This window comes from Sylvia atricapilla, chromosome 4, assembly GCF_009819655.1.
Source record: "Sylvia atricapilla isolate bSylAtr1 chromosome 4, bSylAtr1.pri, whole genome shotgun sequence".
Lineage (NCBI taxonomy): Eukaryota > Metazoa > Chordata > Aves > Passeriformes > Sylviidae > Sylvia > Sylvia atricapilla.
In genome coordinates, this window is record NC_089143.1 from 11,045,821 (window position 1) to 11,066,930 (window position 21,110).

Here is a 21,110-nt window from a genome sequence, read left to right on the forward strand (position 1 = left end):
GCTCCTAAATTAGTACTTTAATAATCGGCCTCTTTTTCTCAGTACATCTTTGCTTCTGTTCTGCTTCCATAGAGTAAGTGGCAGACCTCAGACTTCGGCTGCAACACCGCAAACTCTCTGAAACCTCCTTGGATTTAATTAGACAAGACGACAAATGACACTTCAGGAGAAAGATGTGTATGTCCACCCATGCACTACATTAAAGTTCTTCCTGTATCATTTTGTGTAACAAAATGCTGGTTTCATCTCAGTAACACTTTTTCACAGAGTTCTACGAATTGGAATTCTTGGAAATTACCGTAAGCCTAGTGCCTTTAGTGTTTTTCCAAGCAAGCGATCACAGCTGTGTCACTGCTGCAGGCTGTCCTATTTCCCCGCAGCCGGAGCGCTGGCCGCCGGCCCGGTGACAGAGGTGACAGAGGTGACAGAGGTGTCGCCGGGCCGCCCTTTGCTCCCTGCCCTGGCACGGAGGGGACTCGCCGCCCGCCCAGCCCGGGCTCGGCAGCACGGGACGCCTGTGGAGCGATGCGCAGAGCGCTCCGCAGCCTGCCTGCGGGCTCGCAGTGACTCCTCGGGAAATATGCTGTCCGGCCAGACCGCCCTGAGCCGCGGAGGGCGGCGGCGCTCCCGGCGCGCCCAGGTGCGGCCCGTCCTGCGGCGGGCACGGCGCTCCGCGGGCGCGGCCTGCCGGGGAGCAGCGCGGGGGCGGGGTGGGGTGTGGGGCCAGGCAGGAAGGAAGCAAGGAGAGAAAGCGAGCGAGAGAGTGAGCGAGCGGGGAGCCGGAGGGAGAACTGAAAGTTGAAGCAATTCTAAAGCCCTGCGTTTCCTTTCTCCGCCTCCCCGTTCCCGTCAGCCGCCGGCTTTCGCCGAAGGTAAGGCAGGCTCGGCGGGCGCGGGCTGTGCGGGGTTTGGGCACGGTGTGGGCACGGTGTGGGCACGGTGTGGGCACGGTGTGGGCACGGTGTGGGCACAGTTTGGGCAGGGTTTGGGCAGGGTTTGGGCACGGTGTGCCGGGGCTGATGCTGCGGCTCCCGGCCCCGCGCTCCCTGCGCGCTCCCGGCCCCACGGGGCGCGGTGCCGGCGGACCGGGCACAGCCCAGGCACCGGAGTTGGGATCGGAACTAGAAACAGCAGGTAGAAAATAAGGCGTGTATTGCTCTCTGTTTTCTTTGTAGCTTCAATTGTTTCAACGTTTTGTATGTAAATGTCATGCTAAAGAACAGTGCTTTTACTGTTATGCATTTATTTACTCTATGAGTTGTTTTCGCGAAGTCAGACGTGAACAGACCTCATGTTAGCTGCCATTATATACCTGGAAATTTTATCAGAAAATTTAAGAAAGCCAAATATGTCCTGGATCGAGAATACGAAGTGAAGGGTACAGCACCCGAATGTTGCCACAGCAACTCCCCAAAGTTCCAATTCCACCTTCAGTTTGCTTATTCATGCCACGCAGTTCCTTACTCCAGCGACTCTGCAAGTTGTTCCACTGGAATTTCTTGCAGTAATGAGGTTTGACTCCGAGGTAACGAAGGTTGCTGAACCTTTTTCTAGAAGGCAAGTTCTCTGAAATTAAAAAAAAAAAGTAAAAATAAAAAGGACGGACAAAGAAATGGTTAGACAGAGGACGTGATTAAAGTTATTTTGTAATTATCCACTGGGTTGACCTATGCTTAGTAACTAACTTCCTTGTATTGGTAAAGGCAACATTTCTATCGGAATTGTTGCAATCAGTATCTCTATCTTCTCTATCTCCCTCTCCCTTTTTTTCTTATTTTTAGCAATCTGTATGCTGACTGTATAATGCAGGTTTTGGAAAAGATCTTTAATCTGCAATGTTTTATGTGTTAAACTTGCCAGTTCGCATGGAGTCAATTACAATGCGAAGATGAAATTCACTACTTGCAGATTCCATTCTGCTCCATGGTAAGACCTCTTGTATTGTTTTATTTTGCTTCTTTTTTTTTTTTTTTTTTTTTTTTTTTTTCTTCCCCCAACGTATTTATGAGGACCTTTATCTAGTGTGTGGTTTAGCAGAAGTTGGGAGCAAGCCTGAACTTGCTTGTGTTGAACTGATTGCTCACAGTGTGATTATCCTGCCATGTACTTTTAAATGTTTGACAGTTTCCTCAGGCTTGTATCTGTATTGATATTAAAAAAGGAAAAAGAAAGCCGAGTCCCACTTGAGTGTTTCTGTGTTCATCTGTAACCTACTGTTCACAGGTTTCATTATTAAAATTTGGATGGCTTGCTTGCTTCAACAAAGATTTGTCTATCTCCCAATCAATTTTGTCTTCAAGAATTTTCAACTTGAAAAATCATAGAATGGAAGAGTTTTGAAATTAGTAGATACAGCTTTCCAGAATGTTGGATGCAGGTGCTTACCCTCCATATGAGGAGGGGTTCTTTGAGTTAGAATTGCCATTTTAATTTGATGCTATTTGGCTGTCACTAAAAGTAAAAGAAGAGAACTGTTAGGCCACTCTGAGGTTTTTTGCCACACCTTGTCTAAATCCCTTCCGTACCACGTGAAAAGGAAGAAATTGACGATCAGTTTATAAAGAAGTATGAGAAACATCTTTTATGAAAGAAAGTTGGATGATCCCATAGATGGCTTGGGATGTACAACACCCATTGAATTCATCCTCTGCTGAAACTTTTTTCTTAGTAGAGAAGCCCAAATAGTTTTCCTTGTATTGCTTTTTTCACATAGCAATTTAGGTGTTTTGTCTCTATTTTGATAAAATGGAATGGTCAGGTGTCTTCCAAGAAGTTTGATTTTTTTTTTTTTTTTTGTTTTACTATTTATTCCTAAGTAGGAAAAATCTATTTTACCTTGCTTGGGAGAGATTTGTTTTTTGTGTTTTACAGAATGTATGTGAAAGAGAATGAATGTATTTGTACAAATGTGTATATGTCACTCTATTTCTAATATTGTACATACTTTAGGGTTTATTATGAATTTTCAGTCAAAGCTAAGGAGGAGATTAAATTATTTTTTAAATTGAGAGCAATCATATCAAAACAGAGTAATGTATTGAATAAGGTGGTTGGTCCTTGAGTTCTGTATTTCTGTGTACTTCTTGAGTTCAAACCTTATAAAGTATTTTAAGAAGAGGTTGCATATTTATGTTCTAGCCTGCAAAACACTCACTACTGTGTATAGATTTGTTTAGCTCCCTGTTATGTTAATGTTTTTGTAAGTAGTGAAACAAAACCAGTTGTCAGTATGACCCTTTGCTTAGACCCACAAAGTAAGATGTGATCTTAGTGGTATTTAACCAGTTGCATAGCTAGGCTAAATCTGTAGCATGTCATCAGAAATCTTGATGGACACTCTGATAGCTTCTGCCACACACAGCTGCAGAAACAGAAAGTGGCTTGGACTTTATCTTCCATCACTGTTGGCATTTTGTGGTCAAAATGTCTTCTCAGCAAGCAGTTCCCTCCTTCCTCTGCTACCTGCTTTGTTCACAAAATACACAGCAAACCGTAATCATTCTTACAGATTTGGAAGCAGAGTTTGTTCTCAGCTAGGTAACCCTTTGCATTGGTATGTGGTTTATACAAAGATGGGTTAGAGTCCAAACAGCTGATAACACATGGCTATTTGAGTTCCTGAAGTAACAACACTGGAGATGTTCCAGAATAATGTGTAGGCAAAGCTATTGCATGTAGAAAAAACAGTATTAAGATAGAGAAGAGAGCATGTGTGGTTATAAATATATATGTTTATATATAACACATATATTTATTTATTTATAAATATATAGCTCAAGCTACTTTCCCAGGTGCATTTTTTGTTATTATGAAAGGGGGAGGGATTGAGAAGATGATACTGTCTAAAAATGAACACTAACACCTTAGGGTAAAAATAGCCAAATGCTACCATGAAACCCAGAACTGTCAAGGAAGGTGGAAATGGCTGAGATAACCAGCTGCAACTTTAGAAGTCTTAGACTGATACGCTAACGCTGTAGGGGTTTTATGTACTTGAATATGTGTGTGGTTTGGTTGGCCTTTTTTTGGAGTTTTTTTGGTGTTTCTATTCTTTGCCTCTTTTTTTTTTTTTTTGGTAGTCTGTTTGGTTATGTTTTTTATTTAATTACTGGGCATCTGAAAGACTATTTTCAGGCCCAAACAGTATCTGTCTGATAATTCTTCCCCAGTAAGTAATTTCTGTACTAATTTTTTTCATTCTGTACTCAGAATCTGAGAATATATATTCAACTAGTTAAGAGACTATACACTTACATTTTCCAGAGTTTAGAGAAGGATAGTGGCCATGCTGTTGAATTTTACCCTTTATGACTAGAGGTTGCCATGAAAATTTTGAGGAAATACTGAGTTTTCAAATTTTTAAAGGAACGGTGAAAGTTTATATAAGCATACAGGTTAGGATGGGACAAAGGTAAATACAAAAGTGGATTGTTAATCAGTTTAGATCAATCCAAGGCTTTTGGAATTTAAATGACTTGGGAATCTTTAATTGAGGGTTAGGTCTGTAATAAAGTTAATCTTTCTTGAGAGGTTGATATCTGATTGACCAATAGAGTTGTCTGTCTAAAAGCTTTTAATTGCATCAATTTAATATTTAAGAAAAGTCACTTCTCAGACTTGTGGGTAGTGATCAAAGCTGATAAAAATATATCAGGAAAAATGAAGCTAGAAGCTACAGAGAATCCAATGATTTATTTCAAATAAAGGAACATTTATAGTAAGTATACTATGTTGATTTTTACATCTTCCAGAAAAATGTAGGTTTGCTCATCTTTTTTTCTTATTATTATGTCACATACATATTTACATGGTGTAAGTATGAAGTGTCTAGCTTTTTTCTTGGTTTTGATTACCACTCTATGAAAGTGTGGGAGTAATGAAAATAGTTACAAAACCTTTCAAGAAAAAAGTCCAGTGATTGAGGTAGTTATTTAATAACTTATTTCACGATCATAATAAAGTACAATCGCCAATAGCAGTAATACAGATGTGCTTCATACAGTACATTATTTTAAATTTAATTTATCTGTATGTGGCTTTGGTAATGAGGAGGGGCAAAAATATTTATCTATTTGTTTATTACTACCTTTCTGAATAATGTCTTAGATATTGAAAAGACATTGAAGGAATCCTATAGGAAGAGGATTTTTCCTTTGTTTAGGAATTGATACATTAAAAATACAGGCAATGTTTTAAGCTTCAATTTTAGATCATGAGTACTGCATTTTGGTCAAGAAACACTCTGAAGAGTTAGGTATCACCACAGACAAATTCTGGGCAAAAGATTTCTACTCTTTCTAAGTGCTACATAAATCTTAATGCTCTTCCACTGAAGCTGGTCTTTCTTTTCCAGGCTGCTTAAGGCTAGTACTGGCATGCCAGGACAGCTGCTACAGTCAGCAGGTTTCCCTAAGGCCAAATTACTCTTTATACAGAGAGAGGTGAAAAAACCTGTTGAGTGTTGCTGATCTTAAACCTTCTTTGAAGAAATATGATTTCAGGCTATTTCAAACACCTTCAGAACAGTAGCATCTGGATTTTGTAAATTATGAATTTAGATATGGCCCTGAAAGAAAGAATAACTCAAATAGATGAAATTTGGAGTACAAGAGCTGAGTTGGAAAATACTAAGGAAGAACTCATGGACAGCCCGAACTTGCCTGTGTGGTCATGCCTTTTCTCTATGTGGCCAAGGGAAAACTGCTTCCATGTCAGAGTTGAGATGCTGGTGGTTACCTGTTTCCTGTGTTTCTGCAGGACAGTTTGAAGGGCTGGATCTACTGTTGCAAACCAGGTTGTTGAGGATAGTACTCATTCAGTTGGATTCTCACTTGAAGAGGGCTTGAATGCACAGGTCACATAGAATGCTCTAGACGGTCATTTTTTCTTCCATTGCAAGTGTGTGTCTATGCTAAAAGGATTTTGAGATTGGAAGATAAGGGAGTAGAAGTTCCATAATTAATTGGTGCTGTGTGGAAATAGGAAAGCTTTAAGTTCCAGTTGTGGTCTTGGTTAACTCTTTTTCTCCCTGATATCCACGTACTGTGTAATAAGACTGTGTGTGTAGATAAGTGGTTTGTGTCTTAACTGCTCATCTTAATATTTAACTACTATGAATATGTGTTTTAAGTCTGTATTACTTGTGCTGAGACTTTGATTTTGCTATTTTTTTAATATAGGCTAAGATAAAAGGATGAGTTTACCATTGTTGAAATTATTGTATACAAACAAAAATAATATTGTTCAAGTGAAAGGGACTCTTTTGCAATTTTATTCAAGGTAATTGTGAGGTTCAAGTGAGATTTTTTTTAAATGTCCTTTTTCTTTTCCATATGTTTGCAGTCTTTAAAAAAAATCAGTTTAAACTGAAGAAACTTTAAGAGGTGTCGTGAGGAAACGGATATTTTCTGCTGGCTGGTGGACACCAAATTCAGGAGAATTTTCTTGCTAGTGAACATGTATGCAACCTGACTATTTCTACATGACTGTGTGGGACAATATATGAAATGAAGTCATGTCATCCACAGGCAATGGCACTGATATTGAAGCATTTTTGGTCAACATTAACCTTGCACAGTATCTTCCTAACTTTAAAATACATGGCTATAACACTGTGACAGATTGTGTGGGAATAAACAACAGTGTGCTTCAGCAAATGGGAGTGTTGCCTACAGGGCATCGCAGAAGGATTCTTAAGCAGTTAGACAGTCTTTTGAAAATTCAAGGAAATTCTCTTTTCTGTGAAAATCTAAAATTCAAAGACCTGAAAAGTTTAGAAGAGAAGCAACATTCGTTCTCAGATCAGGAGTCTCCTGTAAGCAATTCAAGTTTAGATGGGACTGGCTTGATACCTGCAACATCATCAGAACAACTTCTTAAAAACTCTGACATTAATAAGGAAAAGATTGAACTTGCAGAGGAAAACTCAGTGGAGGCAAATGATGATAGCCGTACAAATTTGGATTTTTCCGGTTTATACCATAATTCAGACAGCATACTAAAAGCTGTCAGTCAAGGCAGAAATATCAAGATGAATACTCAGCCAGATGCATCACTGACAGAAGCTGCTGCATACCAAGCTGATGAGCACTTGACTGGCCCTTTGGTGTTTCGTGATCCTCCTTCATTTGTGCGTTCATGCGAGACAAAATGCAAGGAAAACAAACATCAGAGGTTTGCAGATGAGGGTGATTTATCTGATAGTAAACCAGATTCTCCATTCTATAAGTTTAAAGGAGAAATGATAGACAATGACTTATATGATTCCTGTATGCCAAAGTGCATGAAAGTATTTCCAAGAGCAAGCCGATCTTTTATCTTAAGGCATCGACCCGTACCAGAAATACCCGAATCAAGTCAAGTTCATGCTTCATCAAGGTAATTGCTGTTCATTACTAATGAGAAATTACTAGCATGGTAGAACTTACAGCTTTTCTTCATGTATTTTTCTTTTTTTTTTTGGTGTGGATCTTTTAATATGTGCTCTAAATACGCTGGATCTGGTGTGAATGTAGCCAAATTAATTGAAGAGAAGGATTAAGCTTCAATGTAATTTAAAAGTAAAAATGAGAGTGTAAAGCGAAATTTTAGAATGGTGTGTCCTTATAACCTCCCCAATTTTCTCTGCATCTACATCTTAACAAAGAAAGGAATCTTTATTGCTTCAGTAATAACTCTTAAGAACAACTATATGAAGCATAAGCAAGAACTTACTTCAAGATGGCTCTTGGGTTAATTTCTGAACTGGTAGTCATTTATTTGTTAACTTTGGAGAATGAAGGCAACCATTTACTCATATTATGTGCTGGCTTTTGCTGGTGGAGTCATAACGACGAAACCTTAGCTTTTAATGATATTTCTACTATAAAAATATATTCAAGACATTCCAGCAGGGGAAAACAGCAGTGGAAAAGAGAGGAAAAAAAAGACAATAGATGTGGTAGATTTTCAGAGTTTATAGAATCTTTGAATTTGTTTGTAATTATTCAAGTGATGTGACTGTGTATTTTTCTTCCTTCAAATTGGTTGAGTTCATAATTTGAATCCACAAATTACCGAGTGGCACTTTTTTTCTTGAATAAGCATTAGTTGTAGCTTGTCTTAGAAAAATATGATAGGACGTTGAGAAAAATATCTACTGTTGGGACTTAATTTAAGACCTATCTTAATAAATGTTTAAGTGTTTGAATGTTAAAAATAAAAGGCACTGAATATGTAGTCCATCACAATACAGTGTTACAGTCTGTAAGCAAGAAATATCTCCACACAGTTTAATTTCTAATATTTTTGGATCTATTAAGTAAGTTTTAGTTGTTGTGCTGGCTATGCTGTCTTAAACAAAAGAAAAATTAATGCAAAGGCATACGCAAAGTTTTGTTGGTGTAGCCATATCCAAATCATTAGGTTGCATTTATTTTATTTTTAAGAATTTTTTTGAACCACAAGCTATGCCTGGAAGGGACATGTCTAAGAATGTTTTGTATTTATCTTGGGTTTTTTATCTGCATATCTCAGCAGTTAGAAACATCATCGAGTTTATACATGATCTAAATGTAGGGGTTTCCCAGCATTTATAAGGTTTTTTTAGATTACTGAAGTCAAAATTAATACAATTGTTTGAACAGGTGGAGAGGCAAAAATTCTTTGCAACACTTAGAGATTTTTTTTTGTGTGCCTTAAAAATACTGCTTCATTGGTGTCTTCTAAATGACAAAAAGTTGTGCTCATTGAAACCTGAGTATGCGTGTCTATTAGTGAGGAGCAGATTTAAGTTAACTTTTGTAGCATGATTATCCATACTTCATTTAATAAAGCTATTCCTGCTGAGACAAAATGGGGTGCTTAACCTAAAAGATAATAACTACATACTAAAAGAGTACTCTCACTGTCTTTTGAGAAACAATCATCCAATTGAGAGAATATGCTGTATTTGTAGCCTTCCCACCACTGGAGTAAATCCTCCAAATCCCAGTCTGTTGGTGATTGATATATGATTGGATCACTAACTGCATTGCCCACTGTTTTGATTTGTGAGCTCCAGCTTCTTTTCTTGGTCTTTATGCTCCAGTTATAATAATATGGAAATCCTGAGAGACCAGTCGTTCTGCCGAAGATCCAGACTAAACAAGAACTTCACAGCAGAACTTAAACTTCGCAGAAATGTTCTTGATGACCTTTCTGACAACCTTTTCACAGGGACAGAGAGCTAATTCAGAACTTTAAAATGGCATTGTGCGAACACCTTTAGCCTCAGGAAAGATAGTGTCTTTATCACAGAATTGCATAGACAAACAGCCTCAGCTGGCTTTATTGCCAGATGCTGGTTTCATCCTTGTTGTTACATGGGGTAAGGGCAGAGAAATCCCGCTGAAATCTGGGAAACTCAGCATTTCCTGCTTGTCATTGATGGATATTAGTCAATAAATTTTGATGCAAGGAATACTTTTCTCATCACCTCCTATATGCCTTTAGCAGAAAAAGTTCTTACAGTGGGTCTCCTTGTGCTCCCATGGTAGGGCTATGGCCATGTCATTCATTATTACTAATAATGCACTTACCTCCCTTGCCATGTTGTCTGCTTCCCCATGCCTCACTTCTGCTCCTGGCTCTTGCCCTGTAACAAAGCATGCTGGCAGCTGAAAAGACGCCATAGCATTTTTGAAGTTGAAAATACTTTGGGTTTATTTCTTTTTTGAATTACGGCACTACAGTGTGGCATCACTGTAGTATTGGGGGGTGCAGATTAAAAAAAAAAAAGGAAGAAAAAGGTGTCAATGACACAATTTTCTTACTAGTGGAGTTCCTGTGCAGATTTTAGTACTGGTTTTTATTGCTCAGTATTGATATATAGTTATACTAAATTATTTTCAGCTAGACTTTTCCTTATCATATCATTATGAGCTCCCCGTTGTCAGAGAATTAGTAAAGATTGATCAAAAAGTGTTTAAAACCACAAAGTGAAAAGTTGAATGTTTTTGTAAGAGAAAATGGTGAAAGTACTGCAATGGATGGAACTAACCACTCATGTCTTTGGGACAAGACTAAAAATAATTAGCTTTGAAATAGTTTTAGAAGATTTAGATGCTTTGGGTCAACTAGCAGTCACTCTTCCGTGAAATAGTTACCATTGCATCATTCCGGGAAGCCATCTGTTCAAACAAAAAACTGAAGTAGGTTTATAACATGGTAGATCTGATTTTTATACAGAATAATATACAGATAAAATTTCAGACTGATAAATTCTATGATTTTTAGATTTTTTCATGTCACCCATCTTTGTTACTTATGTTGTGCAGTAGTGGGGTTGTTCTGATTCTTTATTAATAGAAATAAGAAAACCTAGACCAAAATTCTGGTCAATGTCCTGCATATGGAGGAAGATATAAATAAATAAAATAGGTAATGATGCTTGGCCCAAGCAGGCACCGTTTGTTTTTTACAGTTGAGAGATCCTATAGTTGGAGTTTCTTGCTTGGTGCTGATATCCTTCAGGCTCCATTTCTTAACATACAAGTGGTCAAGGTTGCTAAAGATGTGTCAAGCTCTCCACCGTGTTTTGCAACACGAAATAAATGTTCTAGAAGAAAGAAGCTGCTCCCTGTCTTTTCCTGTGGTAAAGTATCACTATTGCTTTAGATTTGCTAGCAGTCTATGGATCCCAAAGCTTTAACACAGCATCCTAGAGTTGTTTTGATGTGTTTGCGTTTATGGGAGACTTAGATCTTGAGATAGAAAAGAAAACATTGTCTTGAATGAATTTGAAAATGAAAGCTTCTTTCATTTAAAGCACTCTGCAGATGAGTGCCAGTAAAGACTTCGAAGCACCAACTGCTTGCACAGACCTCCTTCCCTCACTTTATTTACGAGGTGACAGGAATATACTGAATTAAACAGCTTGGTGGAAAGCTCTGTGCAAAGTTTTAGCTTTCCAGCCTCTCAGCATTTAGCAAGACCGGTCAGTGCCTCATCACATCCTTTCATCCTGTTTGTGCATAATATGGGGTGCTAGAGAAGGGTATGCAGCCTGAGCTGCATCCGGTACCTCTTGATATGTGAAAACAATTGTAACAAAGTCAACACTGATTAATAATCGGAATTATTATTATGTATTTGAAAAATTGATACACTTGGTTATTGGCAGACTGCTTGCACTAGTCTTCTATTCAAGGGCAAAATAAAAGAATATCATCAATCTTCTTTGAGATACTCAATTTTTGAATTGAAAAAATTCAAGAGAAGAGGTATTCACTTCCTGAAATGACTAAGAATAAGTCATAGATTGATATAGTTATAAGATTTTTTTCAATTTTTTTTCCTTCAAAAGATGTCTTCAGTGTTTTTCTCTCTTTTAATCCAGGTGTTTAATTTGTACGACAACAATTTTGCTATTTTATTAAACATGGAAAAATTATTATTATTTTATAGCTTGCACTGTAGGTTTTTTTATGACAGATGATCTTTCAAGCAGATATTTAAAATGAGCTCATTTCATTTATTTTATATCTTGAGGCAGTTTTTAATTTATATAAGTTAGAAATTTGCTTTCCAAAAATGACAAATAGATTGTATTTTGGAATACTGGGAGAGAAGCCCTATAGTTTGCTTTTTAGCAGGATTTTTGTGCCATGTATACATTTTTCATTACCTGGTGAAGTTATTCATCCACCCTGAAACTAAGCAAATGACTCACTGTTTTACATAAGGAAAACCTTCATAATTTTAAAAGCTCTTCAAGAGAAAGCTGTTTATCTGTAAGTCTTAATTTAGTTTAATGCTGCTAATAGCCTTCAAAAGATAGCAACCAAACCACAAAAAATCTGATCTGTGTTGAAATACATTAGGTTAAGTTTTGGTTTTTTATAAGCGCATTAAGTTTTTAAAATTTGGTTTGTACAAACACATGAAGTTAATCTGCTATTGGAGCTTCAAAAGGTGTAACTACATGAATTTTAGTAAACTGTGCGATGAAACATAGACTTTTAAAGTATTTGCTGTTTATTTATTGTAATAATGACTCAGGAGAGTAGGCAATTATATATGGCAATGAGGCCATGATCAACTTTCACCCTGTGTTTTCAAAACCAGGATTTTATAAAGTAATCATTGAGGAACTTAGTTTGTGTAACCTGGGTAATATTTGAAATGTCAGGTAACTTGTGTTAATAAGGTGTGGCTTCTATCTTGAATTAATCTCATAAATTTTTGGGGGCAGATTTAGGCAGGTGTGGATCAAAAAATTATGTGAAATAGTAGGTCATGAATGCCTACCTTCTGTCACAAAGAAACATCATTTTGTCGTTAGGAGTAAATCAAGTTGGACTTCATGGGGCAGTAGGTCTAAAGTTCTAAGTGTAGCTTATCTTAAAATAATAAAATTTCTCAGTATGTTAAATGGGGAAACAAAAGTTAGGAGATTGGTGTTTTCGTTAGAAGATAATTACCTTTGGCTTTGAAGGATGTAAGACCCACAAACTGTTAGGAAAACCAGTGAAGATCTTAAATGGCATTTATCAGTCTCAGAATATTTCATAAGGATGCATGAAAACCTTTATTAAGAGAAAAATTTGCTAATTATGTTAATGGTGGAATTCAGAGCTTGACTGAAAAGACCTCTAATACAGACCACTGGAATAGTGAAGGTGGGTTAGAAATTTTCTAATTCACACATTTTTCTTCCTATGTTCTGATTATAAAGCTATCTTGGCCTGAAATATTAATAACAGCAATAATGTTGTACTATACATGATATTACTGAAATGCATGGGGCCAGCACACCACTAATAAAATAACTTTTCTGCTGTGCATGGACATGCATTCTTACCCATGTATAAAATGTGTAAGGGCTGTCACAGGCAGTTACAATGCATTGCCATTTAGCTCTTGGTTTTTAAAACTATGTGGTAGGATATAATTCACCTTAGGAAAACACAGCTTTACAGCAATTTTTTTTTTCAGTGGTTGGGAGTATGTTTTGCTGGATTCTCAGGTTACGAGTTTAATGTAAAAGTAGATTTTCATAGCACATCCTTTTTGAAATACAGTTATTGGTAATCATTGTGAAGGAGAAGGGAAAGGCTGGGGAAAACTCTGGGATCTCCATTCTTCAAGCAATCTAAATATTTCTAAGGTCAGTTCCAAGGGAAAAAACAAACAAACAAAAACAACAACAAAAAAAAAACCAACAAAAAACTCCCACACCCCAAAAAAACAAAAGAAACCAAACAAAAAAACCCCAAACAAAACCCACCAAATTTGGGATGTCTGCTAGGATCAGGGAAGTATTCAGTGTCATAAGGAGAGGAAAACATTGTTGTGTGACTGACAATAAATCAGAAAATTTCCCAAGATTTAAAACCTATTGCTTCTATATTTGTATATACTTTTAATTGTTTAGCTGCATGAAATGGCTTTGCTTATTTTCTGGGAAATTTTAATTAATGTTTTCATTTTGTGCTTTGTTTTGTTCAAGTTCTCTTCAGAGAAGAAGAAATATGGATCTTGTAAATATTTCTTGCACTGGGAGGCAAATTTCACAAAACAGTGAGTTAAGCATCCTGATATTAAAATCTTTAATATTAAGGGAAAAAAAAAAAACCTTGGACTGGTTGCCTATAATAAGTATTACTTTCATATTTTAAGAAATATTTGGCATCTCAAAGGTCTAGAAGAATTGATTTCTGTGATAGCAGAGTATTTAATCACTTCTGCATTTTTACTTATTTTTTGATTATGACCAAATAAAGTAAAAATTAAATAATCTAGTATTTAGGCCGCATTTATTTTAGTATACTTTTTTTAGACTAGTGTGTTAAGTTTCTAATAGATGATTGAGATTTTTTTAAGCAGAGTTAACTTCTTGAAACATATAAGGAGTATTTTTCTGACTAATGCTGCTTAATTTGTTTATAAATGCTCATAGCTCCAGGAAACAACAGGAAGTTTATTGTATTAAATAGTTTACTGAAGCATTTAGAAGTCTTGTGCAGTCAGCTGGAAACTTCTTTCATATTCAAAAAATGTCTTGTTTGAAGTTATGTATATTTATTTCAAGCAAATACTTGGTGACAAAATGAAGATTGTGCACAAAAGGGTTGTGTGGTGGTTTATTTTTGGTATTTTATTAAAGTCAGAATAAAGAACACTTTGGAGCTATTGCTTCTTAGACTAGACAACTGAAGGTTTTCACCTAGATTTTTATTTTAACTCGATTTAGGGTAGGAAAGAAGAAAATGCCTGTATGCCAGTTATATTCAAATTGTGTAATAGTGAAAATGTCTTGTGTGAAAAGACGGTATCTGGAGTTCACTTAGAAATAGGACATTGTTTCTTGTTCCTCAAAGCTTTTTATGGGTAGAAGAGGGAAATTACAAGCTGAAAAATTTGTCCCTTGTTGTTTTTATTATGACTTTAGCAGAGCATTTGTGACTCACAGTAGAGCACCATGTGATTGTGTTTATTTATTTATTTGCTTTAAGATACTTCCATGGAAGAAAAGCCACCCATTATCTCTCCATATGGGGAAACCTTTATTTGTGACAACACTAAAGATGCTAAAGTAAGTTGAGAAGCCTGAATGTATATAGTTTGTCTTCACTTTAATCTTCATGCTAGGTATTTCATACTGGCCTTAATTCTTCTTTTTTATTTTGTGCTTTTTTAGTTGCCAGCACTCTTTCTGTCTTTTTGGGTATATGCAAAGTGTATATATTGTAACTATATGAGGACTAATGACTTCTGTTAATCTCAAGAGATATGTTGTATGTCCAATAGTACTAGGAAGCTGCAGTGTGTGTGTTGGTTGTTTATTTTTTTTTTCTTTTCTTTTTTTTTTCTTTTTTTAACCCAACATAGGACAGATAACTGATTTTATTTTTTTTTTTAACCCCATTGGCAAGGGCTGCCGTATTTATGCTCTCAGGCACAATCCTTTGTGCATAATTGTGGTTAAGCCATTGAGATTTGAAACAGTTAGAATTTACTAAGAAGGATAAAAGTGGCTTTTTTCTCATCTGAGGATTGCAGATCAAGACTGGGCATCTCTACACAGACTTCTGCATATCCTGTGAGCGCAGCCTGCAGATGAGGTTAGGTGATAATGGTGGTCACATTTAGCCACCCTTTTTCACACCCTTTTCTTGTATATGAAAGCTCTCAGGACATTTTTGTTCTTGCATGATATTTTTCATGCATCTCCTGTACTTGCTGTGTAGCCAGAAACTCACTTTTCTTTTAGAATTCTCTGAAGTAAATGTTTTTGTTGGCGTCAGTCGTTGATGGTGTGAATGCCACAGATGACATGTGGACAGACTTCTGAATCATGTGGAGGGAATTATGGGAGGTAAATTAGCTTAGTGAGGCATCTGCCAAATGCTATGAATTTCCAGCTCCTGCTTCTCTCTCAGCAGGAAGCAGACCAGAAATTGTTGATTCTGCAATTACTTATATTTTTTCCAGCCAGTCTCAAGCCACAGAATTTAAGATGATAGAAAATTCTTCCATCCATTCAATCTAATGTTTCATTTTTAAACTATTGTAAACTATTGACTAAAATAAAAACTACTCAAATGGATATCTAGGATTTTTTTTTCTCACTCTAATTTCTTAAGAATTGATCAATAAGAGTAAATGGTTTGAATTTCATCTTCTGATGAGACCAGTTTTATAGGAATAAAAGTAATCTCCTTTTTATGTATGCTTTCTTTTGGAAGTATAATGTGTTTTTCTCTGGTTGACTTTTTAAAAATACAAATAAAATCATGCGTTGTCTTTCCTTCTTGTTCTTGTTATGTGCATGCAATGCTGACTTTTGAGTGTTCATTTTCTTTCCTTGAATGCAATGTCCTGCCTGTGCTTGTTATTGTTTTCTGCACCAATGTCTTTAAAAATTCGAAATTTAACTTCTTTGTAATTATTTTGGTGGTTTAAGCTGATTTTCTAGATGAAGTTTCGTAGCCCTCTTGTTACTTCTTAGCATTATTCTGTACATTTCATTGAAATGGTTGGTTGTGAAAAAGCATACCCAGAAAGGTTGTCAATGCATCTTCTTATATTACAAAGGCACAAAGTACAAAAATACCATGCTGTTAAACTAGATTAACTGCTTGAAACTAAATTACTCTTTTGCTGGTTGTCGTGAAGAATCATGATTAATGCAGTATATTATAACATCCTTTACGTGATCTGAAGATTTGGATTTTAATATCACTTTCATATATGTGAACAGTTTTTTGTGTTAAGTTTATCACATGCCTGTTGGAAACTTCATAGGTGATTTTAATTCCATTAGCACTTAATTGTGGACAAAATTGTGGTCATAACTATAAAACAAACATCTTGAGATACCTTTCACTTTCAGATTTTTTCAGCAGAAGCAAATATCCTAGGAACAAATAAGAATATTTAGATAACTCTGTAAAGTATCTGAGATTTTAGAGCTTGTTGCTGCTGCTTCATGTTAAGTCACAAGAGTATAGTTTATCCATGTAAAATAAAAGGTGTTGAGTTGTTGTATTTCCTGACTGTTTTAAGGACTTGTAAGTTAGCCATCACTCTTCTTTCTGTTTCATTGGTGTAAAGAAAAGGCTTCTGTAGGCTTTTATGAAGGGAGTGCCTGTAGAAATAGGTAATGAGTCAGACTGGAAGTAACTGAGTGTGAGAGAACAGGAGAATGAAGGTTATAATGAAAATACGCCTTTGATTTGGGTCAGGAAGAAAATAAGTAGAAAGAGAAACCTCTAAAGGGCAATCTGAAGAAGGAGCTGTTTTTTATAATATTGATTTAAAAAGACCACAAAAAATCCAAGTGTTTTAGAGACATTTCAGTGTTGTGTCTGACTAAAAGAGTCAAGTATATTAGAATTCCTTCAGAGGAAGCCTGAATTCTCATGAGTGAAATACGAGTTTATTTCTTGCTGTAGACAGACTAAATCAAACATGCAATCTGAGCTCGGTAAATTGTGTGAGCTCCTGAGCATTGGGATACTGTTGACAGCTGGCCTCATTGCAAGTCTTACCATTTTAACATGAGAACCCTTAGTATTTTAAAGGGATGAATTTATCTTCATGGACCCATTACAAAGTTATATTGCCAGACCATGATTCAAGAATCAACCTGAGAACTGTGTGGCATTATTTTTAATTGGAGACTTAGGTGGTATCTCCTGAGGAAGATGCCTCTTCTCAATGGCGTTGAATCTTCATTTAATGTAGGCTCAGTCCTGATACCCTTCCTGCAGTTTGTGTTTCAGCTTTCAGGCTTCCTGTCTTGCTGCTGAAATCAGAAAGTCTACCTGTCAGAGAAAGCAAAAACCAGAAGTGTATCTGCATTACTTCCTGATTAAAAGTAGAGGTTTTTTATACAGGCCTGAGAGTAAGCAGTTTCATCTGTCTGGGATCCAGAAGCCATATTTCTTCCTTAACTAAGAACTGTACCTATATAGAAGAAATACTTTTTTCTAGAATGGTGTTTGCATGAAAAAATGATGCTATCTTTGTATAATACCTCAGAGACTTGAAGGAGGTGGGAATTTTGTCTTGTATTGAGCCTGAGTGTCTTCAAGGCTATTTCTGTAAACAGGACAATGCAAATGCTTGCGTTTTAATTTGTTTGAAATAGTTTTTTTTGTGACCAAATAGAACTTCCTTTACCCACAACCTGTCTTCATTTGCGGTTTTTTACATTTTAGATTCTACTGACAATAGAAATGCATTTCTTAGTTATTACTTGGAAGATATTTGGCTCTCCTAATTCACTTGCTGAAGTACTGAAGATTATGGCATGAGAATAAGCGGGACATCAAGCTGTTATTTTAGTGGTTCATGACAGACAGGAAGAGCTACTACAGTGTAGTTTCAGTGGGTATTTTTCACAGTTGAATCCTGATAAACAAATGAATATAAAGGATACTGACTATTTTTACTCTGAACATGTTTCATGCACTGTGATAATAGCCTCTTGACTATTGTGCAGAAGTGTGGCCATTTCCTCTTCTTTTGGACGATTCCAGGCAATGCAAGTATTTGATAAGCAGTGGATAGATGGATAGACTGCTTTTGAGTTTTCTGTTTAATTTGTTTACAAGGTGTGTTTATGCCTTTTTTTTCTTTTTTTTTTTTAGCCCTTGGCGCTGCACTATAGTACAGTGCAGTATATGTGGGTAGTTAGGTTTTGGTGGGTTTTTATTTTTATAATGGGACTGGTTAGCAGAGGAAGGCAGACAGTTCACCTAGATTTATCCTAGCATCAGACAGTGATTTCTACATATTTGCTGCTCACTTCCTCTGCTTTGAACTATGTCCTTTTTTTAGTCTTGCCTTTCCATGTTGCCAAGGTACAGTCCTCAAGTACAAGATTATGTGCTGCTACTCAGAAAACAAATGGCAATATTGTGACAGCTTATCCACTTTATTTCTGCCATTGTTCAGCTTCGTTACGTACACATAAAAGCCTAAAGTAGTTAATTAAAACACTTCTATCAGAAAGCAGGAAATGTTAATTTTAGGTTTTTTTTAAAGGAATAAAGACACACTGGAAACTTAGTAGTGCAATATGATTGTCAGATTAGGTTGAGAGGAAGTGTTAAATGTAATGTTCACAAGCAGTGTTAACCTTGACATTTTGTACACTGCAAGCAGTTTGTGATAAAGATTTCTAAGCAAAAGTTAAAAGATGAGCATTTAAGGAAGAAGATCTTGGTAAAATAAAAACAAAAAACCTTAACAAGATATATTCAGTATGGCTGAGTTCAATGATGCTTTAGGATTTTGAATTTACCATTACTTTTAGTGTTCTATGAAGGCTGTACATTTATTCCAAGAAGAAATATTGTTATGAAAGATAGGCTAGCAGTGACAAATCATGAATGGTACTTAAGCTGCATGTGGCTCTTGAGCTTAAAAACATTCAGTTGTGGTTAACCCGAGCTGGTAACTAGAACACAGCTGCTTGCTTGCTCCCACTGCAGTGAGGAGAACTGGAAAACAAGTAACCTCTTTTATGGTGGAATAAGACCAGTTTAAAAATTACAACAAAGCAAATATGATAATAATAATAATAATAATAATAATAATAATAATAGTAATGGTGATAGTAACTCTAGAAGAAAGGAGAGAGCATGATGCTCTGTAGTATGGAGCATCCCTTTGGCCAGTTTGGGCCAGCTGTCCTGGCCATGCACCCTCCTGGTTTCCTGTGCATATGCTCACTGGCAGAGCATGGGAAACTAAATAGAAAATCCTTGACTTAGAGTAAGCTGTACCCAGCAACATCAGTGTGTTATCAACATTGTTCTCATTCTCAAACACAAAACATAGCCATGTAACAGCTACTGGGAAGAAAATTAACTATCCCTGCCAAAACCAGGATGTCAGTGGTGCCTCAAGAAAAATCAGAGCAGTGGTATTTCTATACACTGAATTTCTTTATCTGATTTGTTTGTATCAGGTGTTTTGGGCCATGCTTAAATATTGAAAATAACATTCCTTAGAATACAAAAATCATATTTCAAGTGCATGTTTGAAAATGTGGGAAGGAACAGCTTTGCTAGTTAGGCTGTTTCTGTGTGATTTATATCTACAGTAATTTAAAGATCACTTACTCTTTCAGTACAAATGTTAGTTACAATATATTTCTTTTCTAGGAACTTCATGGAAATGAATTCCTGACTTGTGAAAATAATTTGGATCTAGGAGTGAATGAAGAATATCCTTCTAAAAATCTATGGTATTACATAAGAATTACTGAGAAACTCAAAATGTAAAGAAGAAAATGTTATTTGCTGATGTCGCAAGTGGATCTCTAGCTCTGAGGGCACAACCATGACTATATTTTTTTCTTCTATTTGTGGCTTTTCTCCTTCCTGTATGAGGCAAATCTGGGCACTGTGGCTGTTCTGAGACTCTTTACACCAGCTTTCAGAATCTCTTCGGATTTGGAGAGTGTCTCTGTTTTCCCCAATTAGAAAAAGGAAGACCAAGTCCCATTTTTGTATGTCTCATAGCTAATTGTGTCTGAATGCTCTCATAATTTACTTTGTCATTAGAAAAAAACAACCCATGCAAACAAACACAAAACTAAAATACATTCACCACTCCTGTCATGAGACAGAGGCCAGTGGCTTGATGAAGTGGGAGCTAATGTACTTCTTGGTTATCCAGTCTGCACCAGGCTCCTGTTGAGGTGGGAGATGGAACAGAGAGGTGATACTGCAAGTCATCAAAAGTATTCTAAAGAGCAAAGCTAGTTTACTGAGGAAAGACAATTTAATTTTAAACTTCTGTTCAGGCTTCCAAAGTAGTATTATTTTGGTGCTATTCCTGCTGAATGGAGAAGACAGAATTCAGGATGGTCATGTTTATAAGATAGATTGTGTTTAGCCTGTCTGTGCTTATCACTGTGATTATACAAGTTATAAACATACTTATAGTGTATCTTACCAGTATTTGTTCTAATTACTTATTTTATGTATTTGTGCATTGTAATAATAAATTTTAAGAGCAAAATTCACTTTTTCTTTCCAGTTACTTCAATAATCAAAAAGAGAAGACAAAAGAATTTTCAAAAAATGAATCCTTGCCTCAGGAAGACCAATCAGGAACACCAGAAGAATCTGAAAGTGAATCTGTATATTCTGTTGTGGAACAACATTCATTGTCTTTAAAGAAAAAGAAAAATAAAACCAAAACACACTCAGCACCTTGCAGTACGACACAAAGTGGAGATTCTGATCACTTGGCCAGTGAGCAAATGAATTTTTGGCAATTTGGTGGAGATCAAACTTTGGTTGGAAATGAATCAATAACACCATATGCTTGCTTTTATGGACCATCAGTAAAGAAGGTCAAAGCCGGATGGCTGGATAAATTATCCCCTCAAGGGTAAGGTATTTGCAGTGGTTATTGTGTAATTGTGACAATGTATGTTTGCATGAGAGATATTTAGTTTGTATTTAGTCACTGCATTATATTTACAGTGGAAGTGAAAAGGGAATTTTTTAACTGAAAGAGCACCAAGTTTTTGTGAATTCAAAAGTTTTTAGTGATGTTACTTATCCTAAAGTTTCTTTAGGAGATGCACTCAGGAAAAAAAAAATCCTAAAATCATTGATCACAAC

The 21,110-nt window shown here is 36.3% G+C and overlaps 1 protein-coding gene across 1 annotated transcript in view; it reads left to right on the forward strand.

The window, feature by feature from the left end:
- The first annotated feature begins 828 nt into the window (after positions 1 to 828).
- ARAP2 (ArfGAP with RhoGAP domain, ankyrin repeat and PH domain 2) overlaps positions 829 to 21,110 on the forward strand; it is a 116,540-nt gene continuing 96,258 nt past the window's right edge. Inside the window, 6 exon segments of the mRNA XM_066317139.1 lie at positions 829 to 872; positions 6,343 to 7,377; positions 13,469 to 13,539; positions 14,475 to 14,554; positions 19,638 to 19,720; positions 20,518 to 20,874. Of these exon segments, the coding sequence (XP_066173236.1) occupies positions 6,461 to 7,377; positions 13,469 to 13,539; positions 14,475 to 14,554; positions 19,638 to 19,720; positions 20,518 to 20,874 (1,508 nt within the window). The 5' untranslated portion in view covers positions 829 to 872; positions 6,343 to 6,460.